This window comes from Lepidochelys kempii, chromosome 7 (genome assembly GCF_965140265.1).
Source record: "Lepidochelys kempii isolate rLepKem1 chromosome 7, rLepKem1.hap2, whole genome shotgun sequence".
In the NCBI taxonomy this organism is placed as follows: domain Eukaryota; kingdom Metazoa; phylum Chordata; order Testudines; family Cheloniidae; genus Lepidochelys; species Lepidochelys kempii.
Window position 1 is genome coordinate 125,110,278 of NC_133262.1, and position 25,146 is coordinate 125,135,423.

The 25,146-nt window shown below is 67.8% G+C and overlaps 1 protein-coding gene across 1 annotated transcript; it reads right to left on the bottom strand.

The window, feature by feature from the left end:
• Window positions 1–1,873: 1,873 nt before the first annotated feature.
• Window positions 1,874–25,070, bottom strand: RRP12 (ribosomal RNA processing 12 homolog). The gene is made up of 34 exons (XM_073354615.1): window positions 24,862–25,070; window positions 22,777–23,012; window positions 22,256–22,339; window positions 21,552–21,628; window positions 21,096–21,201; window positions 20,601–20,717; window positions 20,181–20,319; window positions 19,739–19,866; window positions 19,277–19,375; window positions 19,054–19,145; window positions 18,754–18,865; window positions 18,468–18,553; window positions 18,196–18,310; window positions 17,381–17,523; window positions 14,009–14,130; window positions 13,170–13,234; window positions 12,859–13,021; window positions 11,584–11,738; window positions 11,009–11,076; window positions 10,514–10,607; window positions 10,070–10,228; window positions 9,861–9,941; window positions 9,537–9,642; window positions 9,044–9,151; window positions 8,428–8,585; window positions 7,552–7,643; window positions 7,192–7,344; window positions 6,667–6,836; window positions 6,279–6,395; window positions 5,701–5,750; window positions 5,375–5,453; window positions 3,752–3,819; window positions 3,080–3,162; window positions 1,874–2,316 (listed from the first exon to the last, which is right to left on the bottom strand). Exons 1-34 carry the CDS (start codon window positions 24,998–25,000, stop codon window positions 2,214–2,216), a joined length of 3,867 nt encoding a protein of 1,288 aa, XP_073210716.1. The 5' UTR covers window positions 25,001–25,070; the 3' UTR covers window positions 1,874–2,213.
• Between the last annotated feature and the right edge of the window lie 76 nt (window positions 25,071–25,146).

A 25,146-nucleotide genomic window follows, 5' to 3' on the forward strand; every position in this document is an offset into this window, starting at 1 on the left:
ACCATTCACACCGCCAGGCCTACGCTCCTGAAAGCGCGGTTCGGCCATGCACATCCTTGCTCTTGGGGACTGCTCGCGGTACGAGAGAACTGAGGCTTGACTGGTCGAGACATGATGGGGATTTGCACTGCTCCTACCAGCTCAGCCCCAGCCTTAGTCTAGGAGACCTGTGTGCCAGCCTGTCGGGGTGTGCTCGGGTTACACCTCGTGCCCTGGCTGGGTCTGTGCTTGACTGGACATTGTGCTCTACCAAGAAGAGCCAGAGTTACGAGGGGAAGTAGTCAGGGTTAGCTGGGCGACACCCTCTACTGCTTCACGGCTTGAGCCGACCTGACCCATGGGGACATCCTGCTGGCAAGGCGGGCCCCACCGTCTGCCATGGTGGCAATTCCTGTGCACCCCACAGACAATGCCCAGGTGAGGAGACCCAGCAGCACCCTAGCCCCGGGGGAAGGGAACGGGGCAGCAGGGGGTGTATAGGAATCGGGTATGTGACCCCCTGGGGGTGCTCAGCGCTCAGGTTTAGACACTGTTGGAGCAGCAGTGTGGCTGCAGCAGGCCTGGCGGGGGGCCCAGTTAGAAACACGGGGATTTAGTGCCCCCCGGGGCTCCACCACAGCGTGTTTGCTGGGTACAGAGGACATGACGGGGGGCGCCGCGCTGGCCAAGGAGAGAAAGACCCACTGCACCATTAGCTGGGTCCCGGCTGGATTTTTTTGTTCCTCCTTCCTCAGGGCTGGGGCTCTGAGGCTCCCCAGAGAATCCCCTCAGGGACATGGCCCATGGGTCTTGCTCCCCTGCACAGGGGCTAACTGGTGACCTTAGGAATCTCCCCCCCCCCCCCCCGAGACCGGCAGCAACCTTGGGGGGGATTTGCCTCCCTCTGCGGGCAGCATGAGGTGCAGGCCCCACGCTGGGATCATCTGGCTGCCTGCCCTACTCACTTCCCGGTCAGGGGCCTCAGCCTGGAGGGGGGCCCCTGCTCCCCCTGTTCCCTGCCTGTGACCACAGTGGTTTAGGCCCAGGCCCAGTGCCGGGTGCTGGGCTGGGGGACCTGTTGGCTCCTTTGCTTTGGCACAGCAGGCTGGTGAGGCCACACTGCCACCGCAGAAGCGTCGAGCGGCCTAGTTTCCCCAGCCCCGCTCTCCTCCCTGGAGCACCGACCAGCGCGGCTGCCCGGCGAGGCCCTGGCTGGGCCGTGAGGCCTTTCGGAGACATTCCTCAGCTCGTCCCCACCCTCTCCTGGCCCAGCCCAGCGGGGTCTACAGCCCGCTTCAGGGGGCGAGGGTCTCCTCGCGTACCCGCACAGTGCTAACAAACCACACGGGCCTCGGAGCAGCACGAGCCTGCATGCGGCGGGGGGCCGGGGGGGGTCAATGCTCCCGCTCAGAGCAGCGGAGTCCAGCCCGGTTAGAGCGCCCCCGGCAGGCCCCGGCCCAGGGATGGGACACGCCGCGCCCTAGCAGAGCCGGCTGGGACAGGCTGGGGGTGGGGGGACTGGCCAGCAGCCCGGCTCTCAGCCCCACGAGCCGGCGGGCGGGAACGGAGTGAGCGTACAGTTCCCCCAGCCTCCCCACGGCCACTTTCTGCCCAGCCACACCCCAGAGTGCCAGGCCCGGTCCCGTTTCCAGGCCCCATGGGCGCAGGGCACTGGACAAACCCGCCATGGGTCTGAGCACAGCATGGGGGGGGGGGCAGCAGGAGGCTGCTGGGAGGCTGGAACCAGCCACAGCGGGGAGGGTTAATGGGCAGAGTGTGGGGAGGAGCGATGGGGCCTGGCCCCGCCGCTCACTCTGGTGCCACCCCGGGCACTGTCCCCGCACAGCAGGGCCCTGCTGGCAGGACGAACGGCGAGGGAGCCGCGTGAGGTGGGCACCGTGTTTATTTCTCACCATGCTGGTTCAGTGCAGCCAGTCACTGGCTCGCCCCACTCCCCAGCCTGGCTCCGTGCCAAGGCAGCTTCCTCCTCCCCAAAACAGAGGGCCCAGCTGCAGCTGGGAGCCCACCCGTGTCCGGAACAAATCTCGCACCATCAGTGTCCATCTCCTCCTGCCGGGGCCACGCTGAGCCCCCGCCCTGCCCCCAACCACCAGCCCCAGGAAGGGCAGACGGGGCTCTGGGCGGGCAGGGACCAGCGTCCGGCCTGGGAGGGTCTTCGAAGGCGGCAGGGGGTGTGGGGAGAAGGGGTGTTCAAAGCCCTGAGGGGCCCCACCTCACACGCGACGCTCCTTCTGGTGGTGCTTGCGGCCGGTCTGCGCACCCCGCTGGGCCCCCTTCATCAGCCCCTTGAACTGTCCCTGCATCTTCGCCTTCTTCCTGGGCGGGGGCAGGGGGCACGGGTTAGAGCGGGCACTGCCCAAAGCCAGCTCCAGAGCAAGCCACCGAGTGGGGAGCGCCTGGCCTCTCCCAGCAGGGGGCGCTGTGGGGAGGGGGGCAGGGCACTGGCTGTGTGGGGGGAAGGGGGGGGAAGGGCTCCCGGCTACTCCAGCCCCGGCCTCTCCCAGCAGGGGGCGCTGTGGGGAGGGGGGCAGGGCACTGGCTGGGGGGTGCTCCTGGCTACTCCAGCCCCAGCCTCTCCCAGCAGGGGGTGCGGTGGGGAGGGGGGCAGGGCACTGGCTGTGTGTGTATGCGGGGGCCTCCTGACTACTCCAGCCCCAGCCTCTCCCAGCAGGGGGCGCTGTGGGGAGGGGGGCAGGGCACTGGCTGTGTGGGGGGAAGGGGGGGGAAGGGCTCCCGGCTCCTCCAGCCCCGGCCTCTCCCAGCAGGGGGCGCTGTGGGGAGGGGGGCAGGGCACTGGCTGGGGGGGGCTCCTGGCTACTCCAGCCCCAGCCTCTCCCAGCAGGGGGTGCGGTGGGGAGGGGGGCAGGGCACTGGCTGTGTGTGTATGGGGGGGCCTCCTGACTACTCCAGCCCCAGCCTCTCCCAGCAGGGGGCGCTGTGGGGAGGGGGGCAGGGCACTGGCGGTGGGGGAGGGATCCTGGCTACTCCAGCCGTGGCCTCTCCCAGCAGGGGGGGCTGGCAGGGCCACGGAGCACAGGGATCTACTCCTGGCTTCACTCCAGTTCCACCCCAGCCTCACCTTCGGTTGAGCTTGGCTCTGTTCAGCGGGATGTAGGCGTAGGGGTCCAGCCGGCCTTTCTTCTTCACGTCACCTCGGCCTTTCTGGGGAGCACACGGGGCGGGGGGGGGGGTGAGGAACCAGCACACCCAGGTCGGGGCGGGCATGCTGACAGCCCTGGGCAGGGGGCCCCGATGTAGCCACGGGGCCAGCAGGGTCCAGCCCCACCCCTCTCACCAAGCCCAGAGCCCAGCCTGGCTGTAGCCACCTCCAGGACCAGGCAGCAGGGCTGCAGTCCACCTGGTCAGGGGCGGCCGCTGGGCCATGCCAGCCCTGCAGAGACCTGCTCCAGGGAGGGAACCAGGCCAGGAGACCGTGAGGGCAGAGAGACAATCCCAGGGAACACGCCCCAGGGCAGGGCCCCCTGCACCCATGGCCAGGGAAATGCTGCAGCTCCAGGCTGGGAAACTGCCCACACAGCCCACACGCTGCAAAGGGGGGGTGCCAGGCAACAGCACTGCCCTGCCATCTGCTCCCTCCCAGGGCAGACCCCAAAGCCCCTGGAGACGGGGCCCTGCAGCCAGGGGGGACAACACCCTCCCATCCCCCCCGGGATCTGCTTTACTCCACCCCCAGCCCCCTCAGCCTGCCCCCCTGAGAGCCCATGGAAAGTGACTCCCCCTGCCTCCTTACCTTGGCCTTGTAGTCTGCCCCCAGCGCCGGCCCTGCGCCCAGCTGCCGGTGGATGCCGGAGCCTCCAGCTGAAAAATAGCAGCAAACGTGCATCAGATGCAGCTCCAGGGCTGAGATTGGGAGGGGGGGCCCCGGTTCATGGTCCCTACCCAGGGGAGGGCAAGAGGCAGGAACCAGCACAGAGCTGGGCATCCCACACCCCTGAGTTCTGCCCCAGGCCATGGGCAAGGTAGGGGCGATCCCCGGGGCTGCCAGGGTGTGCCAGTGACTGAGCCCAGCCTTGGAACCAGGCTCCAAGCCCAGCGCTCCCGCAGGGACCCAGAGCCCATCCAGGACCCAGCTCCAGCCGCAGGAGCTGGGGGCGGGAGCCAACGCTGAGGCCTCGGGACGCCCTGCCCTCGGGGAGCCGGCCGGCTGCGCAGGGGCTGGGGGCCAACGCTGAGGCCTCGGGACGCCCCGCCCTCGGGGAGCCGGCCGGCTGTGCAGGGGCTGGGGGCGGGAGCCAACTCTGAGGCCTCGGGACACCCCGCCCTCGGGGAGCCGGCCGGCTGCGCAGGGGCTGGGAGCCAACGCTGAGGCCTCGGGACGCCCCGCCCTCGGGGAGCCGGCCGGCTGCGCAGGGGCTGGGGCCAACGCTGAGGCCTCGGGACGCCCCGCCCTCAGGGAGCCGGCCGGCTGCGCAGGGGCTGGGGGCCAACGCTGAGGCCTCGGGACGCCCCGCCCTCGGGGAGCCGGCCGGCTGCGCAGGGGCTGGGGGCCAACGCTGAGGCCTCGGGACGCCCCGCCCTCGGGGAGCCGGCCGGCTGCGCAGGGGCTGGGAGCCAAGGCTGAGGCCTCGGGACGCCCCGCCCTCGGGGAGCCGGCCGGCTGCGCAGGGGCTGGGGGCCAACGCTGAGGCCTCGGGACGCCCCGCCCTCGGGGAGCCGGCCGGCTGCGCAGGGGCTGGGGGCCAACGCTGAGGCCTCGGGACGCCCCGCCCTCGGAGAGCCGGCCGGCTGCGCAGGGGCTGGGGGCCAACGCTGAGGCCTCGGGACGCCCCGCCCTCGGGGAGCCGGCCGGCTGTGCAGGGGCTGGGGGCGGGAGCCAAGGCTGAGGCCTCGGGACGCCCCGCCCTCGGGGAGCCGGCCGGCTGTGCAGGGGCTGGGGGCGGGAGCCAAGGCTGAGGCCTCGGGACGCCCCGCCCTCGGGGAGCCGGCCGGCTGCGCAGGGGCTGGGGGCCAACGCTGAGGCCTCGGGACGCCCCACCCTCGGGGAGCCGGCCGGCTGTGCAGGGGCTGGGGGCCAACGCTGAGGCCTCGGGACGCCGAGGCCTTGGGACGCCCCGCCCTCGGGGAGCCGGCCGGCTGCGCAGGGGCTGGGGGCCAACGCTGAGGCCTCGGGACGCCCCGCCCTCGGGGAGCCGGCTGGCTGTGCAGGGGCTGGGGGCGGGAGCCAAGGCTGAGGCCTCGGGACGCCCCGCCCTCGGGGAGCCGGCCGGCTGCGCAGGGGCTGGGGGCGGGAGCCAAGGCTGAGGCCTCGGGACGCCCCGCCCTCGGGGAGCCGGCCGGCTGCGCAGGGGCTGGGGGCAGCGGGCCGGCCGGCCCCCACGCATGCTGGAGCCAGCACCACGCAGCCTGGAGTCACCTTTGTAGTGTGCCTGGGTCCCGTCCTCCGGCTCCTCGTCCTCCACCTCCTCCCGGAACCGGCGCTTCTGAGCCTTCTTCTGCAGGGAGAGGGCAGCTCAGCCAGGAGCAGCTAGGACCCCCGCTCCCCCCATCCCTCTGTGCCGCCATCCCCGCCATGGGTATCTGCTTTGCTGGCGAGGCCCTGCCCAGAAGGCTGTGCCCCAGGCAGAGACAAGGGCCTGCCCCGGGTCCCAGTCTCTCCCCTGGAACGAGCCCCCACTGGGGCCGCAGGGCGTGACTGGCCGGAGCCCTACCCCGGCCCTGGGGGCAAGTGCTGGTACTTACGCTCCGGATCCCCACTTCCTGCATCAGGTCGGCCATCTCCTCATCCACTCCTGCAAAGCAGCGAACAGCTGGGTCAGAGCCGGGAGCCAGGGCCCGGACCCACCCAGCACTGGGGCTGGGACCTCCTGCCTCGGCATAGCCAGACGGAGGGTGGCTCAGGGACGGACACAGCTCCCCTGCTGCTGTGCCCAGCAGGGCTGCTGGGGGGGCCCCAGGGCGCCTTTGCCAGAAGGGGAGACCTGCTTGCTATGGCTGCCCCATGTCACCAGGTGGGTGTGGCCGGGCAGCTTCACAGCTCAAAAGAGCGCCCCCGCCCGGGGTGAGACTGTCCCAGCACTGCCCAGGCTGGCTGCCATGAGCCCAGCAGAGGGGTGACCCCAGACCCCATGCCCAGGGCCAGGAGACATTCCGGGGCCCACGCCCCATCACACAGCATGCCAGCTGCGGGCACTGGGGCAGGGAGGGGGCTGCCCAACGTGGAGCATTGGGTGGGAGGAGGTGAACCCGGAGCAGGTTGCTGAGCCTCCAGAGGAGGTGTGGTGGAGCTGGGTCCCCGCATTCTCCACCCGGGTCGGTACCTTTGGCTCCCTCGTCGTCCTCGTCCTCGGGACCCTCGCGGATAACCAGGCGCCCGTCCGCCGACACCTTGAAGTCATGGCTCGCTCCCCTAGGCCTGCCGCTGCTCGGCTTCGTAGCTGGTTCAGCCGAGAGACGGAGGGGTTAGGGAGCCCGGGGCATACACAGCTCGAGCCGAGAGGGGCCCTGGCTGGGAACACGGCCGGCCAGCCACCCAACCCACCCCCAGCTGGGGCATGCCCATGGCTACCCCACCGTGCACAGCCCCACAAAGCCCAGCCTGCGTGCACTGGGGAACGGGGACTGACCCGGACAGCAGGGGCAACGGCCAAGGTCCCCGAGTTGATACAGCCACGTCCTCAATGCTGGGCCCCATCAGCCGCTCCTTACCCAGCACCCTCTGGGCCACGTTGGGGTCCAGAAAGTTGAGAGGCTCATCCCCTTCGCCCTCCTTCAGCCAGGCTTGGCTCTTCTGCCGTGCCTGCTTCCTCTGCTCTCTGCCGCCGCGCCTCTCGCCCTCCTCCTCCTCCGAGTCTGAGTCGGCCAGGAGTTCCTCCATGCTGGGACGGAGAGAGAGTCGGCAAAGGGTGCTGTGCCAGGCCAATGCAGAGTGCCCAGCACGAGACCCCCCAGCCCAGCCCAGCCCAGCCCCGGGGCATGAGACACCCTCGCAGCCCCATGCCACCCCCAGCACAGGCCCTGGGGCACGAGAACCCCTCCTCAACCCCACGCCATCCCCCAGCACAGGCCCTGGGGCGTCATTCACCCCCCTCCCCAACTCCTGAGGAACCCAGGCCTGGGCCCAGGTGTCCCTGCCCCACAAGTCTCCTGATGGACAAGCCAGGCAGTGCCGTGGCTGGCAGAGGCTCCCCACGTGCCAGGCCCTGGGCTCATGGGCTGCCCTCCCCGCAGTACCTGTCTCCCCTGGGCTGCACCGGCACCTCCTCCTCGCTCGCGGCCACCGCCTGCTTCAGGGCTCGCTGCTTGCGGCTCCGGGCCTCCGCCTTGCGGATGTTCAGCAGCACCTTGTGGAACTCGGGGGGCAGCAGCCCCCGCACCAGCTCGAAGCTGGGGGCAGAGAGAGAGAGCTGAGCAACCCCCAGCCTGGCACAGCCCCCTGATCGACACCCCCCGACACAGAGCAGCCTCCCCTCCCCCAGACATGCACCCCCCGCCCAGCTCAAAGCCAGGGGACAGCCCATGCGCTGGAGCCCCCCGGCTGGCCTGCGGCCCGAGCACAAGCCCCGCAGCCCCCCGACTCCCCAGCCCGCTCACCCGAACTTCCGGATGAACTTGGTGAAGAGGTTTCTCAGCTTCATGCGGAAGTGACGTCGCATGTCGTCCGTCAGGCGCCCCACGGCCTCCAGCTGCCGGGACAGAGCGCGTCACCCCCAGTCTCCGGGACAGCACGCGTCCCCCATCCCCAGCCCTCCCCAGACAGCGCCCATCACCCCCCGTCCCTGGGACAGCACCCCCCACCCCCCATCCTCTGCCCCCCCCCACTTGGGACAGAGCGTGCCCGCCCCATCCCCTTCCCCACAAGAGAATATGCAGGCACCCCCCTACGATCTCCAGGGACAGCATGCATGTTCCCCTCACCACAATCCCCCACCCCCATGGGACAGGACACTTCACCCCTGCACCATCTCCCCCTGCCCATGGGCCCCACTCCTCAGACATTGCTCAGCACTCCCCAGCCAGGCCTCACCCTCCCTGCACGGTCACCCCTGCCCCCCAAGCTCTCACAGCCCTGCCACCCTCCCCTGCCAGCTGGGAGGGGGAAGCTGGCGGTGGGTGCCTGACAGCGGGTGCTCTCCCTACGTGCTCAGAGCCCAGGCACTGGGCAGTCGGCCAGAGCGCAGTGACCCCTGTCAGCTGTTGGGGGAAAGGAGCCTCGCCCGGGCCCCCACGCTGCAGGGCAGGCCTCGCGTGGGTCACTAGGAACAGGGATTGGCAGCATCCACCTCAGGGCCAGGATTGGGCTCCAATGGCCCTAGATGGGGCAGGCAGCCAGCCACAGCAAGGGAAGGGCCCCTCCATGTGCCCCCAGCTTGTGGGCAGGACCCATGGACGCCGGGCAGGGACCCTGTTCTAAAGGCAGCCACTCCCTCTCTGGAGGCCCCCCGGCCTGCCCCCCTGACCCCGACTCACCATGGTCTGGACGTGCTTGGCCAGCAGCCGGGCATCCACCAGCAGCAGGGCTGCCTTGAGGAAGCCCAGGGCGGCCTTGACCACGTCCCGCGTGCGCGAGCCCAGCAGCAGGCAGACGTTGTGCAGCAGCTGCTCTGCCACCGCCAGCCCCATGTGATCTGCAAGAGGCACAGGGCTCAGGCCGGGCAGCGGGGTCCCCCCAGCCCCCCAGGCCGGGGCAGCAGCCGCCCCGGGGGGTGGAGCCGGGGGAGAAGGCTGGAGAGAGTTGGCTCAGGACACGCTTGCCCAACACGACCTGTGCTCGGCGCCAGCCCCCTTAGCCATGGGGCAGGGCCTTCCCTCTCGCCCCGCCTTCTGGCCAGCCTCAGCGCCCCTAGCCGCTGGCCCAGGGGTGCAGCAGGCCCCGATGGTGCTCCCCATGTGCACCCAGTGCCCCCGCGGCTGGGGCACTTCCCACCCCCAGGCCCGGCTGCGAGCGCCAGCGGAGGTGCCCGGGGGCTGCCCCAGCCGCAGGGGGTCGGACACCCCTTGCTCAGTCCTGCGTCAAGCGAGCAGCTGGGGTTCCAGCCCCCGCCCCAGCACAGCCCTTCCCACCCCTCCCCACAGAGCCCCTCACCTTTGAACTGGAAGAGGAGGCAGGTCAGCACCAGCACGGTGCAGCTGACCATGGTGACCGAGCCCGTCAGCCCCGCGGAGATCAGGAGCAGGAACCGCTGCATGGCACCTGTGCGGGAAGGGACGGCCCCGCGTTAGCTCAGCCCGGCCCCGTGGCAGCTCCAAGGCCTCCCGGCTCTGCTGGAGGCCTCCGCCAGGCTAGCCCTGGTGCCCGGCCCCGGCAGGCCCCACTGCAGCCCACAGCACGGGCAGGGGACTGGAAGGCATGCTGGCCACCGGGGCCGTGCAGGACAGGCCTTTGCGCCCCACGGGGCTGGGACAGAGGGGTAGGCAGGGCCTCCCACAGAGGGGGCTGGAAGCAGCTATATGGCTGGGCTGGTGGAATGAGCATTGGAGAGGCCTTGGCATGGATGGGGGTGGAAATCGGAGGACCCAGAGGTCCAGAGCGGGCCGGGAGCAGGGCCCAGGCAGGGAAGGGGGCAGGGACGCCTTACCTTGCGGTGTGGGGCCAAAGCGGAGGAAGGCCTGCCCCATCTCCACCAGCAGCACAAAGGCGTTCTTGCGGGCCCCCACCGACACCTCCTTGGTGCAGAGAATCACCTGGCGGCGCAAACACCATCAGAACCAGCGCCCGCCCCCGGCGCCCCCCCCGGCACCCGCTGCCGCTCCCCCGGCGCCTGCCACCGCCCGCCCCCGGCGCCGCTTGCACCAAGTTTTAGCAGCACTCTGCAAGGAGCCCGCTCCCATAGAACAGCCCGGCTGCGCGTGCCACCCCCCCGGAACCCCCCAGCCCCAGGGGCCAAGCCCCCCCCGCTCACCTCTGGGACCAGGGCCACGACGAAGTCCTCGTGCTCAGCCGTCAGCTGCTTCACAATGTGGAACAGGCATTTCAGCCGTGGCTGGGGAGGGGAGCAGAGCAGCACAGTCAGATCCAGAGACACCCCTGTGCGCCCCCCCTTCCCCCCGGGCCATGCCGTCTGCCCCACGCCCACAGGTTCCTCATCGCCTGCCCCCAACCCCGGCTCACCCTCTTGGCAGGGGAAGCGGTGCTCTGCAGGGAGCCCAGCAGATCTCTCTTCAGCTCCGCCAGGTGGCTGCGGACGAAGGCCTGGCAGGGGAGCCGGGGAGCCGCGCACACCTCCTCCAGCACGCGGTACGCCTTCTTCTGCATGCCATGCTCCTTGCTCTGCGGGGAGACGGCACCAGACGGCGTCAGCCAAGCCCCTGCCCACACCTCTCCCCCCGAGAGCCAGCCTCACCCCCGCTCCACTGAGCGAGCCTCAGCCAGAGACCCCCGAGCGGCAGAGCCTCTCCGCTCCCCAGATCCAGGGAGAGGCGTCAGGAGCCAGGCCCCCTCCAGAGAGCCTGCAGCGAGGGATGGAGGGATCGGGGAGCCGGAAGTGGAGCACCCTGGAGGCCCTCGCAGGGCGCCCAGTCCCCTCCCGCCCCAGCCCCAGCCCGGGCGACTCACCTGCAGGGAGGGCTGGATGGTGCGGTAGAGGGCACCCAGGGAGGGCTCGTCAGTGTAGGGCGCCATGGCCACTATCAGGTCCAGGATGGAGAGCCTGCAGCAGAGGGGGTTAGCGGAGGGGAGGTGGGATGCCCAGGATTCTGCCTGGCTCCCTGCTGGCGGGGGAAGGATCTCAGCGCCATGCCCCCCCGCCCAGCAGCAATGAGAACAAGTGGGGGGGGGGGGCACTGGCCAGGACCACACCGCCACCGCGAGTGAGACGTTCCTAGCCACCAGCAGAGGCAGGCTCCAGGCCAGCCCCCCAGCACCAGCAGGGCAAACAACCCACCCAGTCAGAAGGGGGATCAGGATGAGTCTGTGGAGGGGAGGAACTGTGAGGGTCAGGAGGTCCCTTCCAGCGCTCTGTGCAGTGCCCCCCAGCAGCTCGGCTGTGCCCAGGCCCGGGGATGGGGCGCCCAGGGGCGTGGCAGGCAGAGCGCTAACCTGCGGCATTACCTGGTGAACTCGGTGCTCTCGGGGCTGGTCAGTTTCTCGCTGGCTTTCTCCAGGAACCCGCACACCATCTGCAGGAGGGGACGAGCCGCCGGCCCGGGATCAGTTCGGGGCCACACCCCACCCGCATAACCCCCGCTCAGCACGGCTCTGCCCACTGGCCCGCAGGAGATGGCGAGCATGCGGCAGCCCCTGAGCAAGGCCAAAAGTTCAGGCAGCGGAGCCTTGAGCCCCCCAGGGCAGCTCCCCAGGGTCCTCGCTGAGCCCCGCGCCAGCTCCAGAGGGAATTCAATACCTCATCCCTGGGGTGTGCTCCTCCCCAGCACAGAGGCATTACCCAGACACAGCATTTCTGTGAGGCCCCTGGCAGGGGGAATGACCCCCCCAGCCATGGTCACTCAGCATCCCGAGGCCTGGGCTCCGCAGCGCCTAGACGCCAGCAGCTGGTTCTGCGGCAGGCCCCGCAGGGAGCTGCTTCCATGGGCTGCCCGGGCCATCGTTACAGCTGGCTGCGCTGCCCTATGCCGCAAAGCTACCCCCTGCCCCACAGGGCTGGTCCGGGCCCCCGCCTGCCTCACCTGCTGCTCAGTGACTGTCAGGTACGTGCGGACGGTGTCCAGCAATGAGCGCCGATGGGCTGCGCCCTCCCCAGCGTCCCCCGGCTGGCTGTACACATTGAACAGGATGGGCAGGAAGTTCTTGGCAAAGCGGCCGACCTCCGCCCGCTCGGCGTCTGGGGAGGGGCACAGAGCAGTGAGGGTCTGCACCCAGGGCCCTCGGACTCACCCACCGCCCCAAGAGGGATCCAGCTGCTCACGCCTGGCACCTTCTGTGACGAAGTGGGACTGTTCTTAATGTTTCCTCTGAATAGTGTGGGGGTGCCTCAGTTTCCCCTAGGCAGTTCTTAAGTATCTAGGGGGTGGGGTAAGGGTGTATGATCATTGCAGAGCCCCAGAGGGCAGGTGTGTGCAGGGGTCTGGACACAGAGAATGGCCGACACCCTGTGTCCTGGCAACTGATGGCCTGGGCCCTTCCCCCCTGCAAGGTGAGAGCTAAAGGGTTGGAGAACAAAGGAATCAGGTGCCCTCCTGGCCCAGGAAAGGGACAAAGCCCAGAGGAGGAGCGGTGGGAGAGAATTTCAGTTTGGGGCTGGCTGGGGACATGGAGTGAAGGGCAGACGGGGTTGTCTGGCTCACTGCCCCCAAAATGGACCCAGCTGAGGTGTCCCGTTCTCTGCACCTGCAAGCTCTGTGTTAGACCATGTTCCTGTCGTCTAATAAACCTTCTGTGTTACTGGCTGGCTGAGAGTCACGTCTGACTGCGAAGTTGGGGGGCAGGACCCTCTGGCTTCCCCAGGAGCCTTCCTGGGCGGACTTGCTGGGGGAAGCGCACGGAGGGGCAGAGGATGCTGAATGCTCCGAGGTCAGACCCAGGAAGGTGGAAGCTGTGTGAGCTGTGTGTCTTGCAGACAGGCTGCTCACAGGAAGGCGACTGCCCCAGAGTCCTGACTGGCTTCGTAGGGAGCAGTTCCAGAGCATCGCCCGGGGACTCTGTGATACCTTCCCACAACCCTGGGATCCACGGGGGGGGGGGGGGGAGAGGAGGACGGGACACAGCGGGGACAGGAGTGGAGGAGGAGAGACAGAACCCAGCCCGGATGGGAAAGACCATTGGGCATTCCAGCACCCTGGGGGGCTCAGGGCGGACTGAAGGCCCTAGAGACTGGACCTCGGCCCTGCCGCACTGCAGCTCCCAGTCCGCTGAAGGATGCGCGCCTGCCCCAGCAATGTGCCACTCCACCTGCCGAGTGGCCCAGTCCCCTTGCCGGGGGCACCCCAGGGCCCGGCCCTTACCTGTCTCGCAGCCCTTGCTGATGAGCGTGCGCAGGGCCTGGCAGACGGCGAGCCGCAGGTCTGCCCGCTCGCTGATGGCCGTGCCCAGTGTCCGCGCCAGCCCTTTGAAGGAGGCCGCCAAGTCCGTGGGCCTGGTGCAGAAGCCAGGCAGCATGGTCCAGATCTGAAAGGTAAAGGAGGTGCGTGAAGGGGCGGAGGGGACACCAGCCTGACACGGCAGAGCCGCCCCTCGCGAGGATCCAGCCAGCCTAGCTGCAGGCCCCTGCTCCTGGGAGCCCCACCCTGGGAGCCCCAGGGCCTGAGCCTCTCACCTGACACTGCAGCGTGTCATAGATCTTGGACTCCAGACTCCTCCCGGCCTGCGCCAGCTCCACGGCTGCAGCAAAGAGACAAGAGGGGCGTGAGGGCTGCAGGGGGTGCCTAGACCCTGCGGCCAGAAGGACTCACTGGGACCCACTCGTCTGACCCCTGGACAGCTCAGGCCAGAGACCAGCCCCGCAACGACCCCAGAGCCGATCACCTGGATTTAAACATGGTCAGTGACGGAGAAGCCACCCGCCCCGGGGCGATGTTCCAGGTTAATTCCCTGCCCTGGCACAGATCCATGCCTGATTACCTGCCTCGGTGTGTCTCGCTCCAGCTTCCGGCCCCGGGTCGCCTTAGGCCTTCCTCGGCTAGACAGCAGCGCCCACCCTCCCGTACCCGTTCCCTGCGTGGGTACTTGCAGGCTGCAACCCCAGAGTTAACCCGGGGAGGGGCATCCCTGGGAGCGTCCCGGGGCCACCTGCGATGGGGCAAATCTGCCCATGGGGGGCAGCAGAGTCTGAGAGACCAAAGGCACCACCAGCCTCTGATCTCAGGGCCCCTGGGGAGCAGAGCACCCAGACCATGGCCTCTGAACCCACAGCAGGAGATGGGCCAGGGTGCAGTTTATTCAGCCAGTGCTCCTCATCTGCCTGCCCTGCGGGGCCATGTTGGCTCAGTGCCCCATGGGGACATGCCTTCTGGGGACAGCCCCCATGTCCCCCAGCAGCTCACCCCACCCCCAGTATGGGGACACCCCCTGCCTCCTGCACCAGGCTGAATGGAGGGGTTGCCTGCAGCATGGCTGCGCCTCGCCTTGGGGCCCTCCCCCACCCCCACTAGTTACCTCTGCTTTTCAGGGTGGCCGCCAGGGGCAGGAAATAGCTGGTGAAGAAGCTGAGCCGCGTGCCCTGGACGTGGTCCCGGATCACCGGCAGGAGCCAGCTGCGGGGGAAATCCAGCGTCTCCCTGTGGAGGGAACACACAGGTGAGGTGCAGCAGGGGGTGCTCCGCAGGATCGGGGCTTCGCCCCCCATGCTGGAACAGCGTCCGGGAGAACGGGCCAAAGGCTCACACACACCAAACACTCTACTACCTACGCTGGAAGCAGGAAGCAGCCAAAGCGACAGTGGGGTGAAAGGAGAGCTCCAGGCAGACAAGGCCGCTGCGGAGAAACTAAATGAACTCTTTGCTTTGCTCTTCCCGGCTGAGGGCGCGAGGGAGATTCCCACGCCTGAGCCAGGCTTCTTAGGTGACAATCTGAGGAACTGTCCCAGGCTGAGGGGTCACTAGAGGAGGTTGGGAACAAACTGATAAACAGCAATACGTCCCCAGGACCAGATGGGATTCACCCAAGGGTTCTGAAGGAACTGAGACGTGAAACTGCAGAACTGCTAACTGGATTAAATCAGTTTCTGTCCCAAATGACTGGAGGGTAACTAGTGTGACGCTGATTATTAAAAAAAGGTTCCAGAGGTGATCCCGGCAAACACCGGCCGCTAAGCCGGATTTCAGTACCGGACAAACGGACTGAAACTGTAGTAAAGAACAGAATTGTCAGACACACAGACCGACGAACGTGATATACTCGGGAAGAGTCAACATGGCTTTTGTAAAGGGAACTCAATCCCCACCAATCTACTGGAATTCTTTTAGGGGGTCAATAAGCATGTGGATGCGGGGATCCAGTGGCTATAGTTTACTTGGACTTTCGGAAAGCCTTTGACAAGGTCCCTCACCAAAGGCTCTTAAGAAAAGTAAGGAGTCATGGGATAAGAGGGAAGGTCCCTCTCACGGATCAGTGACTAGTTACAAGATAGAAAACAAAATGTAGGAAGATACGGTCAGTTTTCACAATGGAACAAGGTAAACAGCGATGTCCCCCAGGGGTCTGGACGGGGACCAGTGCTGTTCAACACATTACAAACGATCTGGAAAAAGGGGTCAACAGTTTGCGGACAATACAAAATTACTCAAGATAGTCCAAAGCTGACTGCAAATAGTTACAAAAGGGACCTCACAGAACTGGGTGACTGGGCAGCAAAATGGCCGGAGAAATTCAGCGCTGACAAATGCAAAGCAATGCCCATCGGAAAACAATCCCAACTATGCGTCCAAAACGCTGCAATCTGAATTAGCTGTTCCCACTCAAGAAACAGATCTTGGGGTCACCATGGAGAGTTCTCTGAAAACATCCACTCAATGTGCAGCGGCCGTCAAAAAAGCGAACAATGTTAGGAATCATTAGGAAAGGGAAAGATAACTAGACAGTAAATATCATACTTCCCCTATATACATCCGGGGCATGCCCACACCATGAACACCGAGTACAGACCTGGCTGCCCCCTCTCAAAGAAGACACATTAGAACCTACGTTCTCTGTAAGCTGCATGGCTGTGCAGCAGCCCATTTAGTGCTGCACAGGTGCCCAGGGAACCCGCCTGGGGACGTGCCGCAGCCAGGGGAGGGGCCCCCAACCTGCCACGGCCCTCCCCCAGCCCAGACCTGCTGGGGCCAGGGGAGGGGCACCTCCCACAGCAGAGCTGCCGCCTCTCCCCCCCAGCCCAGATGCTGCTGTGGGGAGAGAGAGCTGGGGGGGGAGGGAAGAGTCCTTTCTCCCCACTGTAGTCCTGGAGCACCCTTCTGCACCCCAAAGCCTCAGCCCCTGCACCCAACCCTCTGCCCCAGCCCAGAGCCCCTCATCCCTGGCTGCACCCCAGAGCCTGCACCCCTAGCCGGAGCCCTCATCCCCTGCACCCAACCCTCTGCCCCAGCCCTGAGCCCCTCCTCCCCGAAGCCCCTCCTCCCCAGCCCCACGCCAGAGCCCGCCCCCTCCCACTCTCCATACCCCTTGGCCCCACTCCTGCTGCTTGAATTTTGTTACGTGCACCAACAAGGAGGTGATGGGTCACACGTCGCTTCCATAATGGTGCACATAAAATTCATTCCGCACACGGGTGGGAAAAACTAGAGGGAACCCTGGTGAGAACTGGGAAAGGTGCAGAGAAGGGCAACAAAAGCGATGAAGGGGATGGAGCATTTCCCGCACGAGGGATTAAAAAAGCTGGGACAGTTCATCTTGGCAAAGAGACGACTCAGGGGGAGACGATCCAGGTCTATAAAATCGTGACTGGCGCGGAGAAAGTGAAGAAGGAGGTGTTATTTACTCCTTCACTTCATAGGCGCCGACTCCGTGGGTGCTCCGGGGCTGGAGCACCCACGGGGAAAACATGGTGGGTGGTGAGCACCCACCGGCAGCCCCGCCGATCAGCACCTCCCTCCCGCCCACGGGGGATCCGCTGTTCCGAGGTGTGCAGAAGGCGCCGGGGCGGTGCGGGGCGGGAAGAGACCAGGAGGGGTTGGGGCCTTCACATAACAGACAGAATGGGGTCACCGAATGACATTAACAGGGCGGAGGGTGAGAACCTCCACATGGAGCACGTCACACCACACAGCTAGCCTGTGGAACTCCTTGCCAGGGGATGCTGAAAAAGCCAAACGTAGAAGTGGATTCAAAAACCAACTCGGTAAGTTCCTGGAGGACAGGGCCAGCAACGGCTATCAGGCAGGAGGGGCCACTGGTCTGATCCAGCATGGCTGTTCTTATGCTCTTAGAAACCTTTCAGCGGGCCAGGCCCTCGAGGGGTCTCACTCTTCCTTCTGGGCTGTAGCACTGACCCTGGGGCTCCGTGACACCTGGGAACTGGCTCAGGAGGTCAGACGCAGCCTGACGGGAGGTTCACTGGAGCGTGGCTGGGCTGCCCAGAAGGGTCTGTGCTGTAGCCTTCACGAAGGGCTTCCAGCCCCCATGGCCAGGGGACTAATAGCCAGTTCCCTTGTTTGGAAGGGGCTGCCTGTGTCCCTGGAAACACTCAAAGCTACAGCACAAGCCTTCTGCAGGAGTCTGGCCTGGCTGTATTTGCTGCAGGGAGCCCCGGGGAGAGACAGGGACTGCTGGTGCCGGAGGCCCGGTGGGGAGTCCTGCCCCTGCAGTGCAGAGAGAGGCCCTGGGTCCAGCCCACTAAAGGGGTCACCCCCGGCAGACTGGGGACAGCCTGGGGCATAGACCAGACCCCGTGACTCCATGCGGATGCGTAAAGGTTTAGGGCTCCTGGTACAGCCCTGTTGGGATCCGGTCCCTGGACCCGTCCAGCTGTTTGTCTGAAGGAGGGTGAGGCCCAGCCGTGGCTCCCTGCAGCCGCCCGGGGGTTGTACTTACTCCGTGCCATCTATCTCCAGGGCCACAGCCTGCAGCACCACCTCAGGGCCCATGCTGGCCACAGCAGCCCCCACTGCCCGGTCCAGCTCGCTGGTGTGGGGGAAGTGTGGGGAGTGGCGCAGGTCGCACAGGGACTGGAGACACTGCAGAGCAGAGACGGGGTGGTCACACGGACTCCTCCCCGAGGGTCCCTGTGCCAGAGAGCAACCCCCATCCACAGGCAGGTGTCCCCCCCCGCCCCACTGAGACAGTCACACGCCTGGCCACAGTCCGAGACCTTCTCAGAGCAGATCCCCAGGCGCTCTAGGTGGGGCCATGCCAGTGCAGCCACCTCTGAAGAGGAGCGCAGCCAGCACCAGCCAGGGTGGACTAAGGAGGCAGGAGCAAGCCTACCCAGAGATCTCTGGCCCCAGGACAGCGCTTGGAACCTCCTTCGCCCCGGGGCAGGAAGGGCAGGGCCGGCCCACAGGGGCATGCAGCCCCTCAGCCATAGCAACCCGGGCTCCGGGCAGCAGGGTGCCATGCACACACTCCCCCACTCTGGGCCAGCTGCTGCAGTGTAGGCCAGCCCGGGTCTGGGAAGCCACTGCTGGACTCCCGCTCCACCCTGCTACCCTGGAACGGCCCTTGGAATGCCCAGGACGGGGCTTTAAGCGCCCACTCGCCACCCAAATGCCCACCTCTGGGAAGCCAGCGCCACCGACCGGCTCTCAGCAGCCTCTGTATCATGGGAAGCATTTGCAAGGCCCAGCCCCAGAGCCCCGAGCCCAGGCCCCTCTCCGAGCGAGCACCCAGGGCTCTCCCTGCCCCCTTACCTTCCTCATGAAGGGATGGCACTGCTTCCCGCACGTCTCGAAGAAGGCCCGCAGCACCTGCAGCACGGAGGCCCACGCCGCGTGGAATCGGTACGTCAAGCCCTCCTCCACCGCCCTGCACCGGGAGAGAGCACCGCCCGTCACTGCAGGACACGCTGTCCCGGCACCCATCACACGGGGCTCCCCGCGGGCCAGGCACAAGAGCCCGGAGGTGGGGAGGGAAGGGGGCCATGGGGCAGCCCCAGCCCCACAGCCAGGCGGGCCCCGCTCACCTGAACATCCTGCAGACGTGGGAGGCGGAGGCAGAAACGGGCCCCAGCTCGGCCATGTGGGGAGCAACGCACTCGCTCAGCAGAGCCTGCAGGGGGCAGTCAGGACGGGAGGGGTTAGTCACGCCCCTCAGCTCCATGCGGGCCAGGGACGGGAGCAGGCTGCAGCGGGGCAGATCCCAGCGTGCAGCGCTCCACCGCAGCCTGCCCGAACAAAGCCTGGTGCCCCATGGCGGGGGCTGGAATAGCCAGGCCAGGGCGGGACGGGGGGAGCAGCTGCTCACGGTACCTTGAGTGTCTGGGTCGCGGCCGCCAGCACCTGTGGGTGGGGGGAGAGGAGGCAGCTCACGGCAGCCGTGAAGAGGCGGGGGAGGTGTCCCCAGCACAGGTCCCTCTGCAGCCTGCAAGAGAGAGAGGGTCCAGCACCAGGGAGAGCCCCCGGCCGCCCCCCTTCCTGCAACAGGGGCCCCCGCTCTCCCTCCCATCACCCCCCATGGGGTCCCTGCTCCCCTCCCCCCGTCCCCAGGGGCCCCCGCACCCGACCCCCCATGGGAGCCCCTGCCACCCCGATCCCGGCCCAGCCTGTTACCTGGCCAGGTTGCTGTGTGCCTTCTCCATGACGGCCAGCCAGGCCAGCAGGGGCTGCAGGTCGTTCTCGCTGGGCGTGTAGTCGTACAGGGCCTGGCAGGGCAGGGCGGGGCGGGCTCAGTGAAAGATGCCTCCCTCCCCGTGACCCCACCCCCATCCCTCAGCCCCCTCCCTCTGACCCCGCCCCCATCCCTCAGCCCCCCTGCCCCCACCCCGGCACTCACGGTGATGATCTGGGCGTTGAGCTCGGCAGACAGGCACGCCAGGCCAGGCTTGGCCGTGAAGAGGCTGTGGAAGGCCTGCATGGCACACGCCGTCACCAGCTGCAAAGGACACAGCGTTAGGGAGCGATGGGGGAAGGTGCTGCCCTACTGGGCCCCTCGATCCACAGGCCTGGGCAGATCCCAGCCCCAGCCGGGAGCCCCACGAACGCTGCAGCCAGCGGGAAGGGGCGGAATTGTCCTAGATGGAGTCCAGGTGTCCCCCGCACGCACCCCGGTACCCTGCAGGGCCCCCTTGCCTGACCCCGCGGAGCTGGCCCAGGCCGGCAGGGAGCGGGCGCTGTGCAGTCCTAGCCCTGGTGTGTCACGGCCCGGAGACAGCGCCTGGTCGGTCCCGGGGCGAGAAGCTGGGGGCCGAGGACAGTGATGGGTCCCCTCCCTCCCGGAGCCCGGCCGGCTGCTCACCACATGGCTGAGGGTCATGACGCGGAGCAGGGTCTCGCAGCAGGTCTTCACCGCGGCCAGGGGCAGACAGGGCAGCAGGTCCCGGAGCAGGGTCAGGACGTGCAGGGTGGTGGTGGCCTCCTTGGTACCTGGGAAACGGGGCAGAGATGAACACACAGAACAGCCCCCTGCTCGGCCCAGCCAGCGAGGCCCCCATGACTGAACCCCTCTGCCAGGGGCCCGAGAGCTCAACACCGAACCCACAGCATGCAGCTCAGGGGCAGCAGCACAGGGGCCAGGGGCCAAAAAGCCCAGCACAGACCCCAGAGCCCGGCAGTCACCCAGTAGCCCCACGTCCCAGCCAGGTCCCCATGCACCCCCCACACCCGTGCACCCCACGTCCCAGCCAGGTCCCCACGCACCCCCCACAGCTGTGCACCCCACGTCCCCGTCCCTCCCGTACCTCCGGACTTCTCGATCTCCTGCACACAGAACCGGGCTGTGGACTGTGCAGCTGGGTGGTGTGTGGGAGCCGTGTCCCCGAACAGGAACTCGCTGCCCTTCAGGATGGAACAGACGCCGTGCTGGGCTTCCTTCCGTACCTGCCGAGCATGGGAGCGGGGTGAGCAGGGGGTGCCCCAGGCAGCCTCCTGCCAAAGATCAGGGAGGCCAACACCTGCGAGAGCCAGGGCTGGGAGCCCCTGGAGTGCACCTGCCTGCTTGACCAGGCCCCGTGGGGCTGGGACCCCTGCGCCCAAGGCATCGCACAGACCAAGCAGCTCCAGACCTACGCCCTAGCAAGATCCTGCAGACTGGGGCAGAGCTACACAGGGCCCCACTTGGGGGGCAGGAGGGGCACCCCACAGGGTCCTGATGAGCTCACCTTGGGCTTGGCGTGGACCGTGAAGCTCAGCAAGCCGTGGTAAACCTGCAGCGTGACAGGGTAGCTCCAGGCTGCCAGGTCCTGCTTCCGTAGCAGCGTGGCCAGGCAGGAGAGCACCTGCAGGGAGAGACCAACAGGGACACGTGGGTATCGGTGCCACCCTCCCAAGCCAGGGCAACTGCCTGCCTCCCCCCACCAGTCCCCCAAGTCAGGCTGCTCGTCCCACGCACGCCTGACCCCCCCAGCCCCGAAAGTCAGACTGCCCCTCCCCCGCACCGAGCACCCCCACCAGCCTGACCCATCCAGGGACGGCAGGAACCCCAGGATGCTGGGGGAGACACACCCTGTCCTTCCCCCCCCGCACGCTCAGCACAAGGGGATGGCTCTGTACCAGTCACACCCTCGCTGAGGGCAGGGAGTCCGAGCCAGCTGCCCCAGCTCACAACCCCCAGCCAGCCGCACCCCAGTGACCCCCTGCCCACGTCCTGCACTCACCCACCGCAGGGCGGAGGAGGGGCCGCTGCCAGCCTGCGAGGCCATGATGCTCATCAACACTTTGGAGGTGTCCGAGAACTTCTTTATCAGCACGGGCCCTGGCACCCTGCGGGCAGGGAGGGGAGGGCGTCAGCATGGCTGGGGGCCCGCAACGGGGAGGGAGACAATGGGAGATGCGCTGCACTGCCTCCACCCCACACCCCCAGCCGCGATTCCCAGCCCTTCCACACCCCGGAGCTCAAGGGTGAGCCCCCTTGTGAGTGGGACCCTCCGACACGGCTGGTCCTGCCAGCTCAACTCGGAGACACCAGCCATCAGCGGCCACACGGCTCCGCCTGCAAGCAGCACCCTGCATTGTTCCCTACACCTTGTTTCCATCCCTGGCCGCTGCCTCACCCTGCCCAGGCCCCGACCCCCCGGGGCAGTGAGACTAACCCGTGGGCGGGGGTGACTCACCGCTTCAGCACCAGGTTGAGCAGGTAGGCGACAGCAGCCAGCGACTCCGGCGACTCCACGGCCTCCAGCGTCGTCATCTGGCAACACAGCTGGGGTGAGTGGGGCGACCCCGCTACCGGGGGCGGCGGGCGACCCCGCTGCCGGGCCCGGCCGGGGGCGGCGGGCGACCCCGCTGCCGGGCCCGGCCGGGGCGAGCACGGGGGCGGCGGGAGGGAGTGCCCACGACCCAGCTGGCGCTCCATGTCAGGGATAGCAGAGCAGGCAGCCTCTAGGGCTCCACCAAGAGCCACTCACGGATCCCCAGCCCATCCCTCTATGCACGGCAACCGCCTGGCTAGGACCCCCGGCTGGACACCCCCAGGCCCACCATGGTGGAGTCCATGTCCCTCAAACTCACACTGCCTGACGGCTTCACCTCTGGCTTGCTGAAGGAACCACCCCCCAGCCCCAGGGCTCAGCCCCACTGAGCACAGCTGGAGGGGGAGGGGGGTGTCCAGCACCTGGCCCTCCTAGCCAGAGCTCTGTTGCCACAGTACCCAGGGCCCTTCACGGAGACCCCCGCAGCCTCTGGCCGTACGCAGCCCATCCAGCTACCCCAGGACAGCCCAGTGCAGAGGGAAGGTCACAGTCCCTTCCAGCGCCCCCCAGCACAGGCTGCTCCCCACCTCTAGCTGAGACCTGCCCCACACACAACAACCACTCACCAGCGCAGCGAAGTACTCGGTCTCACTCTCCGTGCCGCCCTGTGAGCGGATCACCTCCGTCACCGCAGCCAGCACGGCACAGATCTGCGAGAGCATGCAGGAGGGGACGGGTGAGCACCACAGGACGCAGGCCTGGCCCCAGCGCACACCGCCCCACCCCCTCCGCAGTCTCCGGGCCAGGCCGGGGGGCAAGAACCCAACCCCAGAACACGCTGCCCCCCCCTCCGCGGCATCTGGGCCAGGCCGGGGGGCAAGAACCCAGCCCCAGAACACACCACCCCTCCCCCTCTGTGGCATCTGGGCCAGGCTGGGGGGCCAAGAACCCGGCCCCAGAACATGCCGCCCCACCCCTCCACAGCATCTGGGCCAGGCCGGGGGGCAAGAACCTGGCACCAGAACACGCCACCCCCCTCCGTGGGCAGGGGGCAACGTGCTCACAAAGGCCCCAAGTGCACAAATCCCCTCCCCCCCGAGGCAAAGGCCAGAGTCTCCGCCGCCTGCAAGCTGAGCGCCCCACCCACCTCTCTGTGCGCCGCGGAGTTGGACTCCCAGAACCGCTGCACTTTGCTGAAGGTGATGTTGGTGCAGTCGCTCAAGCCGCTCAGGAAGGTGCGCGAGGACTTCTCGCTGACAGCGGGTCCGTCGTCGTCCTCCTCCATGCGGAGCTGGGCGCCCTGGCCCGGCAGCTCCGAGAGCACGGACCCCGACTGCAGCTCATTGTGCAGCTTCAGGGCATCCACAGTCAGGTCGCTCTTCTCTGTGGGACGGACATGCTCAGGGCCGGCCAGATCGACACCCGAATTCCCTCCCCTCCCCCAGGCTGGCGCCCTAATCCTCACACTGCCATGCAGCCAATGCAGCCAACACCTGGCCTCGCACGGGTCCTCCGGGCCGGGCCAGGCCTGCAGCGCATGGACCTCTGGCGGCCTGGCAGGGTCACAGATCTCCAGTGGAACGAGAGCCCTGGGCCAGAACCACCGAGGAGGCAGAGCAGTGAGCGAGGGAGCAGGGGGTCTATAAGGCTGCTCACCGGGGTGCAGACACCCCAGGCCAGCCCATCCAGCCCAGCCTCCTCCCCCTCAGGAGGCAAAGCCTTAGGCGTGCTTGGCTGTGCTGTGTCAGGGCAGGGGGGTCCGGGAACTCAAGAGCCCTGTCACCATCTCCTAGCCAGTGCAATGCGGAGACGCCGGCAGTTTCCAGGTAGCTTCTGATTCCCGCCAAGGTAGCAGGCAGCTCTCACCACCTGTGGCCCCAGCTGTGGCAGGTAACCGTGCGTTGCCAGAGCAGCATTTCCCTTCCCAAGTTGAGAGGTGATGCTTCCAAACGGGTGAGAGAAACAAATCCCCGCCAGCGTTACCCGCAGCACCTGGGTTTTCAACACCCCCAGGGCACGGGCCGTGCTTTGGCCTCCTGCAGCTCCCAGCACAGGAGTCGTGCCAGGTCCGGTTCCCAGCACTGCCCCCCGGCGCTCACGACACCAAGGGGTTTATAACCCGGGCACGTTTTCCTGGCATCTTTCAAGTCCAGGGACCGCGGCCCGGCACGTCAGGCTTTGCATCACCTTCGCAGAGGTGTTACTGGCTGCAGTGCAGTCGCACCCAGAGGCCCCAGCCAGGAGCGGGACCGCTGTGCTCCACTCAGACACGCAGGCTGGCAGGCCCCGACCCAGAGCCCGTGATCTTCCCACACAACCCACACCTGGGACAGCGGACACATCCCACAGCTGCCAGCCAGACGCAGCCTGCCAACCGCCCAGCAGCAGGCCCCATGGCACGGTGCAGGTCAGTTCTGCCCCAAGACCAGCACCCCGATAGACAAGCTGTTCCCCCCAGCCCCATGCTGCGCCCCACTCCCTCCCCCGTCCCCCAGGGAGCTGGAAACTGGACTGAGCCACAGCGCTGCACTGGGCCAGAGCCCAAGGACCGCCCCACCCCCTGCAGGCCCCAGCGTCTCCTTACAAGCACCCCGGGGGGCCAGCCTGCACCACCTAGCGCCACAGGAGACCCGGGAAAGGGGCTCCGCACGGGGAGCAGCCTGGGGGCCCCAGCACCAGGAGGAGCTGGGTGTGAAGATCGACTGGGTGGCTTGTGCCCCAGGCCCCTCAAGGACAGAGTGCGGCCCCCCCATCCCCGCTTCCCACAGCCCCGCCCCCTGCCTGGCCCCCCCATCCCCGCTTCCCCCAGCCCCGCCCCCTGCCTGGCCCCCCCAGCCCGGCGCCCCCCAGCCCCGCTTCCCCCATCCCCGCTCCCTGCCTGGCCCCCCCAGCCCCGCTTCCCCCATCCCCGCTCCCTGCCTGGCCCCCCCAGCCCCGCCCCCTGCCTGGCCCCCCCATCCCCGCTTCCCCCAGCCCCGCCCCCTGCCTGGCCCCCCCAGCCCGGCGCCCCCCAGCCCCGCTTCCCCCAGCCCCGCCCCCTGCCTGGCCCCCCCAGCCCCGCCCCCTGCCTGGCCCCCCCAGCCCCGCTTCCCCCAGCCCCGCCCCCTGCCTGGCCCCCCCAGCCCCGCCCCCTGCCTGGCCCCCCCCAGCCCCGCTTCCCCCAGCCCCGCCCCCTGCCTGGCCCCCCCAGCCCGGCGCCCCCCGCTCCCCCCCGGCTCCCAGCCCCGCTCACCCGCGGGCCGGCTGAAGAAGCGGCTGCGGGCGGCCAGGCGGTGGCGGCGGCTCTCGGGGTTGCTGTCGCTGCTGTGGCCCTTCTGCCAGCGCCGGAGCTTGCGGGCGGCCCCGGAGCGGAGCCTCCCGGCCTTGCCCATCGCGAGCCTGGCGGGACACAGCAGCCGCGGCGCCGGCCACGCGGAAACCACGTGCGGCCCACTTCCGCCCTCTCCGCCGCCCCTTCCGGCCCGGGAGTGGGGGCACTTCCGGTCTGGGCAGGGCGCCATCTTTACTGCGGGCAGAC

Coding starts and splice junctions, on each gene's coding strand:
- RRP12 (XM_073354615.1), bottom strand. CDS start 25,000: ATGGGCAAGGCCGGGAGGCTCCGCTCCGGGGCCGCCCGCAAGCTCCGG. Junction 20,320..20,600: donor CGGTCCACGCCAAGCCCAAG/GTGAGCTCATCA, acceptor CATGCTCGGCAG/GTACGGAAGGAAGCCCAGCA. Junction 19,867..20,180: donor GGAGATCGAGAAGTCCGGAG/GTACGGGAGGGA, acceptor CCCGTTTCCCAG/GTACCAAGGAGGCCACCACC.